The sequence below is a fragment of the Phasianus colchicus genome, chromosome 18 (assembly GCF_987193195.1).
Source record: "Phasianus colchicus chromosome 18, bPhaCol1.hap1.1, whole genome shotgun sequence".
Classification (NCBI taxonomy): Eukaryota; Metazoa; Chordata; class Aves; order Galliformes; family Phasianidae; genus Phasianus; species Phasianus colchicus.
Genome location: NC_143453.1, coordinates 4,167,799 through 4,175,929, shown reverse-complemented (window position 1 = coordinate 4,175,929; position 8,131 = coordinate 4,167,799). Strand labels below are relative to the sequence as shown.

Genomic DNA, 8,131 nt, shown 5'->3' with positions numbered 1-8,131 from the left:
ATACAAAGTCCTTAAGTCCATTACTTAATCTAAAATTACTTACATCCTGTCCTCTAAACATCATCCTCTTCTATAAAGCTTTAATGTGTGAAAGACTTAATAAGGAACTGAACTTGAGATTTAGTATGTGCTTCACATGAAATATTCTCTGTCTTTGTCACTATGGCATCTTTCAGTCAGAGAACGCAGGGTAGAGTAGGAGGGAACGTGAATGGGAGCAGGAGCTCCGGATCCATGCTATCAACTCCTGCTGTTTTATTGGAAAACGAGCTTCAGTATAAGGTGACACCATCAGTCTATGATGCTAAGAGACTATCAAAACTAATTCAGTTTCTTGCCCCCACACTTACAGAGAAACACCTGCACCCAGCAAGCCCCCAAAATAAAAGAGCTCCGTATGTATAATTTAAGTAAATTAATTAAATAAAATGATTTTAAAATGATTTTGTTGATGTCTGTGATCTGACTCACAGATGCTCATCGTCTTACAATGCTGATTATATAATAGGAAGTAGATGTGCTTCTCAAAGCAAGAGATGTGCATATGCAGCAGTGTGCATTAAAATACTGAGAGCTGAAGCTGAGAATGCGTTTTAGGGATATCTAACAAGCTCTCAAAACCATTACCTTTTTTTTCTTTTTTAAATCCTATATCTTATCCCCCCCCCCAAAAAAAAGAAAAACTCCACATTTTTTTACTTAAATGTCTGTTCCTCTGTTTGCCACATGCAGAGCTGAGGGAGCTCTCCTTTGGCCAAGCAATTGGGGCAGGAATAGGGACAGAGAAGGGACAAGTTAAATGAATCAATGCATCTCCCAGAGACCAAACTGGCTATGGCTTAGTTTCTCAACCTGCATGTGCTGACGTGGTTTGAAGCTATGTACACCACAACACCAGTTCTTCAAACAGCTCCCATTGCATCTCCAACACCATCTAGGACTTTGCTGGCAGGAAGAGTGCTCCTTGGCTTGGCATCGAGACACAGGCAGTGCTGGGGGCTGGCATACAACAGGCACACGCTGAAATGTGGGGAAAAGTGAGCTCCCTTAGGAAAGATGGAAAATGAAACCAGATGCCACCGATGCTGAGAGAAAGAAGAAACCAGATCTGATCCTTTAGATGACTTGATGGAGGCTGCTCGTGTTCAGAGCCAGAAGGACCAAATTCAGCTCTAATTAAGTCACTAATGTTACAGTGGGACGAACATGATCTTCTGAGCATCACAGGTATGAAACAGGGACACAGAAGGTCACACTGCAACAACTGCTTGAGTTCAGCACGTGCACTGTTGAATTTTAGCAAGGTGGTTTGAGGGATGTGCCCTCAGTGTTCCCCAAGCACTGCAGGAAGGGTGCCATGTCTGCCACCATGAGCTTCAGCTTGGGACCAACCAACAGCAGGCAAAAGTCATCCCCAGTGCCAGCTCAAGCTCCAATGCCCTCAGGGCACCTGGTGAGATCAGCCTAGCAAACACAGCAAGATATTTTTTGTTTGTTTCTGTCTTCACAGTGTGCATAGTTAGGAAAAGTGACAAATGTTTACAGCCTTTAACTAAGGTGCAAACATGTCTTTAAAAAAAAATAAATAAATAAAATCAAGAAGCTCCAGCAAGCTTCCTAAAATAGGTCAGATGCTTCCCATGCTGTTTGTCTTCTTCAGCCTATAACAGCCATGGCCTCCAGAGATGTGTTTGCACTTACTGGCCACTGCAAGCACCTCCAACCAGCATGGCACAAATCAAAGAGCTGCAATGGATTTTGCCCCACTCAAATCTGCATTTGCATACTGCACCCCGCTTTGCTTCTGGGGGGCTTTCAATTAGTGTGCAGGGCAGCTGGATGGATGGAGGCTGGAACAGAGTGGTGCGGAGGCCTCCAGCAGATTGGGTCAGGCAGAGCGGAGATCCACGTGCTCTGAGTGTGTGACTGACACACTCCTTGCACCAAGCTGACACCAGGACAAGCTGAGCCCTCCGGCAGCCAGCCACAGCCCCAGCCTTACCTCCTGCATGCTGTGCTGCCCTGCCAGAGCCACGCAGCAGGCACGCCTTGTTATGTAAGGTTGCTCCAGGATGCCTCTTGCTCAGCGTCGCAGCTGCAGAGTGATGGATGTGCTGGAAAATGCTTTTCATTGTCTCTCTCATTAGGGAGACAAGAGCTCTGCAGAAGGCATCTCTGATCCTATGCTGCTCGAGGCTGCTGGAGTTCAACACAAAGCCACGTAGAAAAAGGGTTGTTCAGCATATGGCACTGTAAGCAGATGTATTGATAGGGCTGTGGCTTACCCTGCACATGGGGATGCAGGGGAAAGAAAAAGCAAAGAGCAAAGATCTGTTCTACCCAGGTAAAAAACATTTTGTTTCTTCACCTGAATTCAAACATCACAGTCTTGTCTCTTCAGCAGACAGCACTGACCCACGCCAGAAGTGCTGGTTACTCAAGACTTGAAGGTTTTTGCTTGCCTTTCTTTCAGAAGCTTCCTCCACGGATAGATACACTGAAAGGTTTTTGTTTATTTGAAATGTTTTCCCTTTCCTTTATCTGCAGTTGTTCCACAGATTCCTGGAAACTTACTGATGAAAAGTCTCTCAGCATCAGCAATGAAAGCTGCCTCTCAGATTGCATCTCCTGCTTCAGCGCCTTTCAGCACAGCACAGATGAGGAGTCCTGTCTCACTGGCATGCTCTGAGATCTGTTCTATCTCAACGTACTGCTCTCAAGTGCAGGCTGAAAATTGAGTAAAACTCTCTGAGGCCATTATTAGGTTGATGTCAGTCTTTGCTGCAACTTACAGAATGCCATCCTCCTCCCGATAGGTGGCAAGAAGATAAAATCCTGCTAATGCTATTGGCTTCTTTGAGAAGAAGCAATTTTTCAATTAAACGTAATTAAGAGCAATTACCCTTTATCTTCAGAGACCAGAACAAAGAATAATTAATCCATCCTAACATCCCTGTTAAGGAGGCTTTACGTATGGCTTCTTCACATAGCAGATCACACGGTAGCTTCTGTGGCCTGCTGCTCCCTCTGCTCTCACAGGCAGGAAGGAAAGAGAAAAGAGGATCCTGACCTAGCTGAACTGATATCCCAGGTTCTGCCTTAAGCATTGAGCTCAGAGCTCAGCAGCAGCTGTTTGCTCCTTGCAGCAGCTTGCTGCAAACAAAAAGGGCGCTGCCCACAGATCTCCTACTTGGAAGCAGTTTTACTACATTTGATAATTAAGAGCACATGGTTGCTATTAATCTAAAGAGAATGACCCTATTCTTGACTGTTGCAACAAAAAAATCTGCAAATTTCATTTTTTCATTATGCACTGATTATATTTGCATTAGCATTTATATGCTAAGGTGATGAAAAAGGATAGCTTTATTCCTAAGTATATTGATCTGAGTGCTCCTGAGCTAAAAAGGAAGGAGGGAAAATACAGAAAATGAGAGAGTAAAAAGGAAGGGACCAAAGTGAGAGAGAACACGTCCCAAATATTACATTAAAGCATCTACATGAAAGGCTCCAGGCCAACATGCTTACAGAATGCACTCTTCTGTGTCAGTGACCTTGTGAAGATAAACTGAACAAAAAGCTTCGGGCAGCATCACACAGAGGATTTAAGAAGCAGTTTTAATTTTAGGCAGATTGCTTTGTGTTCAACCACAGGGTTATCTGGGGATGCAGTGTGCATACAGTGGAACAAAACATAGCTGTCACCCTCATACCACACCTGATGGCGAGTTCAGCTCAGTGCTTCCAGGGGGAAGCAAAGGCTTTGGCTGTGCAAGGAAGATCAAATTGTGGTATCACAAGGATGGAGCACCAGCACGTCTGATTTTACTCCAGAATGTAATTAATTACTTGGCTACATTACGTGTGAGCAACATACAAGACTGATACTCCAACACAATGTGCTCTAACACGCTGGCTCCCTCTGCTCACATTGTGTCTTTGCTCCCTATCTCCAGCCTGACAGCTATTTACCACGAACAATTTGTTGAATCCTTTTGTACCTCTGCTTCCTTATCTACAAAATGCAAACCTAAATGCATCCTAAAAAGGATGAAGATTCACTGATCCCTGTCTTCCCAGTGAATGCACATGCTGGTGATTTTAATTATAGCGAAAACTTAGGAATTCTAAGAGCTGACTGCATGCAATAAAGGGTGTACATCAATCACAACGTTTACTGCAGCTTATTAGCACAATTAATTCTATACGATACAAATATGACTTAGCCCATAATCTGGAGATTACATACGTTGTGTAAACCCAAGACAAAGGCCTGGATCCCAAAGGCCCAGCTCTCAAAGGCCAACCCCACCTGGAGCAAACACCAGAACAGAGCCACTTCAGAGGGCACCAGGGCTCCATTCCTACAGCAGATGTAACCTCCCCCATTTTCTAGCCCCATCCTGCTTTTCAGATCAAGCAGGACGTGGCTGACAGGTTTAAAAGCCCCTCGACCATTTCTGATAAGTGTAGGGCATTTGGTTCACTGCCTGGGTTGGGTGAATTTGGCATCTGTTCCCAAAACTCATCTTCCCAATATGCATCAGCAGCTTGAGTCCAAATCTACAACTGCCCATGTGGCCACCCAGCATCCGGGCAGGATCCATGGGATATGGATGGAAGAAAACCTCAACAGGGAATCCTCTGAGGCCCCTGAAGCATCTGGCAGTGACAGCAACACAAGACCCAAATGACTCTGAAACATGCTTTGTCCTGCTCTCTAAAGCACATCCATTAATATCAGCCATTTGTAGCCTTTACTGTATTGTTCTCAAAATAAAATCACTATGCGAACCAAGATCAGAAAAAATCAGCCCAGGAGTTTGTTGGACTCACCCCTTTGTTGGACAATCACTGATGAAGCTATTATTCTTTATGCATTGATTAAGAGCCTTCTATCCAAAGTTCTCAAATAGCTTTATAAATCATTTCCAATGCACCTAGAGTGCATGTTGCCCCTGTCCTAGCACACTCCGACATCCATAATTTCTATTTGATAAGCTATTCCAAGCCCATATAGTCTCTCTAGGTCTGCAGGAGAGACACCTATCCTCTCTCTTGGCAGCTCTCTGCAGCCAATCTTCAACTCAAATTGCATTTTCTGAATTTTTCTCTCTCCAACCCTATCTCAGGAGACAGTTCTTTCCCACCCTGGCCATGTAACTCAGTGTCACTTATGATTGCTTCTTGAATCACTGACACAAATCAATACAGCAAAGCTTGCAGAGGACAGGGTGAGGAGGAAAGAAAACAAACGAGGAGGTGTTAGAATCTTTTAGTTCTGGGCTGTCAGTTCAGCAAACTGTGAAGCCTGACCAGATCTGCACGCCTCGTGCTGACACGAGCGCTGTCTGCAGGGAGCTGTGGTGGCTCAGGGCTGCTATGTGCATCATCCAAATCAACAACAGGGAACTGAAGGCCATATCCTACGTCAAATGGAGCAGGATAGAGCTCTCTCACCACACTGCTCTCTCTTTGCACCGTGTCTCTCCTAATCAGCTTTCTGGACCGAAAACTGAGGCTTTCACAACGCACGGGGCCGTGCCTGTAGCACGCACAGTGCACACGTCCTATCGGATTATAGGGCACAGTGCACTCACGCGGGCTGCTGGTCGGAGCCCCAGCTGTGCCTCTGCAAGAACAGGGAAACGAGGAGGGCAGCAATCATAGAATCACAGAATGGCCTGGGTTGAAAAGGACCACAATGATCATCTGGTTCCAACCCCCTGCTATGTGCAGGGTCGCCAACCAGCAGACCAGGCTGCCCAGAGCCACATCCAGCCTGGCCTTGAATGCCTCCAGGGATGGGGCATCCACAGCCTCCTTGGGCAACCTGTTCCTGTGCATCATCACCCTCTGTGTGAAAAACTTCCTCCTAATATCCAACCTAAACCTCCCCTGTCTCAGTTTAAAACCATTCTCCCTTGTCCCATCACTATCCATCCTTGCAAACAATCGTTTACCCAAGCAGCTCTATTCCTGTTTCCTTCCATTTTCTCTTTGTAGACATTCACCAAGGTTTTATTTTCCACTCTCACTGGTCATAAGCCAGCAACAGCTTCATGATTTCTAAGTTGCAGCAGCATAAGAGAACAGCCGAGCTCATGAACTCCTGTAAACTTTTTGAGTTTACAATGACAGCAACCCGAACAGCTCAGAAGGCAGGGAGGGGAACAGCACCGCACTGCCAGCTCCCAGCTCCTCCTGCACAGCAAAACCACGCGGGAACCCCACGGAGTGACGGCTTCGGTAGCACACAGAGACGCGGGGCCAGCCGGAGGCGGTGTAAGGATCTGCGGGGCGGAGGATGGAGCCCAGCCTGCTGTCAGAACGCAGAGCAACGCAGAAAAGGCCTGCTACCTGCTGGTATGTATCACAGCGCCTTTGTTCGCAGCACACAGGTAAAGGCCTCGCAGCAGCCGTGGTGCTTTTCTCCACGAGGAATCCCCGTCAACGCTGCCTGAAGGCGGCGGGGGGGTGAGGAGAGCCGGCAGCACCTGTGTCACGAGGCGGGAGTTTAACACCCAGGACAGGAGTTGCTCTGCCTTTATCATTGCTCTGTCCAGAATTAGGGCCGTTAAGGGCGACGTTTCCACTCCGAATTAGCCGTGAGGCGCTCGGAAGCCCCGCCGCGCCTCGCACCGCTTCGCACCGCCTCACATCGCGCCTCGCACCGCGCCTCGAGCGCCCCCGCGCGGCGGCTGTGGGGAACGCGGCGAAGCGCGGGAAGCATCGCGCATGCGCAAAGCCACAGCCAGCCGGCGGAGGAAGGAACGCAACGCGCAGGCCGAGCGAGGACGGGAAGTCCTTCCTCTTTCCCCGCCCCTGCGCCGCGGCGATTGGCTGCTGTGAGCTGAGGCCGCTCGCTCATTGGCTGGGAGCATCGTCCGCCCGGAGGGGCCCGGCGGCGGCATGGTTCGCTTCAAGAACAGGTGAGGCCGCGGTGGGGCGGCGCGGTGCCGCTCCGCCGGCAGCTCACGGCGCGCCGCCGCCCGCAGGTACGTGCTGTGCGAGGTGCTCTCGGAGGACCCGCGGTGCCGGCAGTGCATCGAGGACCGCGCGGTGGGCCTCGCCGTCAGGGACGCCATCGCGCGGGCGCACGGGGACTACGGGCTGGGGTGCTGCTGCGTGTCCTTCACAGGTAGCGGGCCGGGGCCGCGGGGGCTCGGCGGGGCGGGGCGGGGCGGGCGCTGACGGCCGCGCTCGGCCCGCAGTGAAGTACCTGAACGCCTACACCGGCACCGTGCTGCTGCGCTGCCGCAAGGACTTCCAGCGGCTGCTGAGCTCGTCGCTGCCGCTCGTCCGGCACCTGGAGGGCCGCGGGCAGCGCTTCCCCTGCGCGCTGCGCACGCTGCACGTGGGCGGTGAGTGCGGCACCTCCGGGGGGCTGCGGGCGGGGGGTGCGGGTCCGATCGTGGCACGGCCGCCGCTCGGCACCTGCGCTGCTGATGGGCGGTAGGACTGCGCTGCGGTGCCGCGTGCTAAAACAGCGCTCGGTTCCACGCACCGCTCTCGCGGCTCCTGCAGGCACCATCAGAACCTGTCAGAAGTTTCTCATCCAGTATAACAGAAGGCAGCTGCTGCTGCTGCTGCAGAAGTGTACGAATGAAGGTGAGTTCCTCCGGCCCCGCGGCTCCGCTCGTGGGGCTGCAGCACCACTGCTGCTGTGTCTTTTGGCAGAGGAGAGGCGCAGCGTGCGGCAGGCGGTGCTGAGCTGCTCGCTCACAGAAGAGCAGGCACAGAGCGGGGAGGAGGAGGAGGAGGATGGCACGGAGACAGACTGAGCAGCACTTGTTCACCTTTGTTCTGCATCTGCATCGTTGAAGTGATACCAAGTATCTTCCCGTGCTAAGTAAAGCAAGGAAAGGTGCTTTTCCTATCTCTACTTATATTTCGTTTCTCCAAGTATTCTTAAATAAAATCATTCAAAAAACCACAAAAAGATTACACTTCAGTAGGTTTCTTGCCTCTTTTATTCCAGGATTCAAACCTTTGACTTCTCCTAAGGAGCAAAGCTCAATGTGATCTTTGTGCTGAGGTAGAAGTGAGCTTTAGGCAGTTGGCATGGGAAAGAAATATAGTTACGCTCCTTTGGTACAGAGAGCAATAACTGCAGTTTTTGACCTTATCT

General features: G+C 49.9%; 1 protein-coding gene across 2 annotated transcripts; it reads left to right on the top strand.

The window, feature by feature from the left end:
• Window positions 1–6,833: 6,833 nt before the first annotated feature.
• POP5 (POP5 ribonuclease P/MRP subunit) lies at window positions 6,834–8,075 on the top strand. 2 transcript variants are annotated; one of them, XM_031592244.2, is made up of 5 exons: window positions 6,834–6,932; window positions 6,999–7,141; window positions 7,215–7,364; window positions 7,528–7,611; window positions 7,681–8,075. In XM_031592244.2, the coding sequence occupies exons 1-5, from the start codon at window positions 6,913–6,915 to the stop codon at window positions 7,782–7,784; spliced, it is 501 nt and encodes a 166-aa protein (XP_031448104.2). In that variant the 5' UTR covers window positions 6,834–6,912; the 3' UTR covers window positions 7,785–8,075. The 2 variants fall into 2 exon arrangements, with proteins under 2 accessions (XP_031448104.2, XP_031448105.2); XM_031592245.2 differs by lacking the exon at window positions 7,215–7,364.
• The last annotated feature ends 56 nt before the right edge of the window (window positions 8,076–8,131 follow it).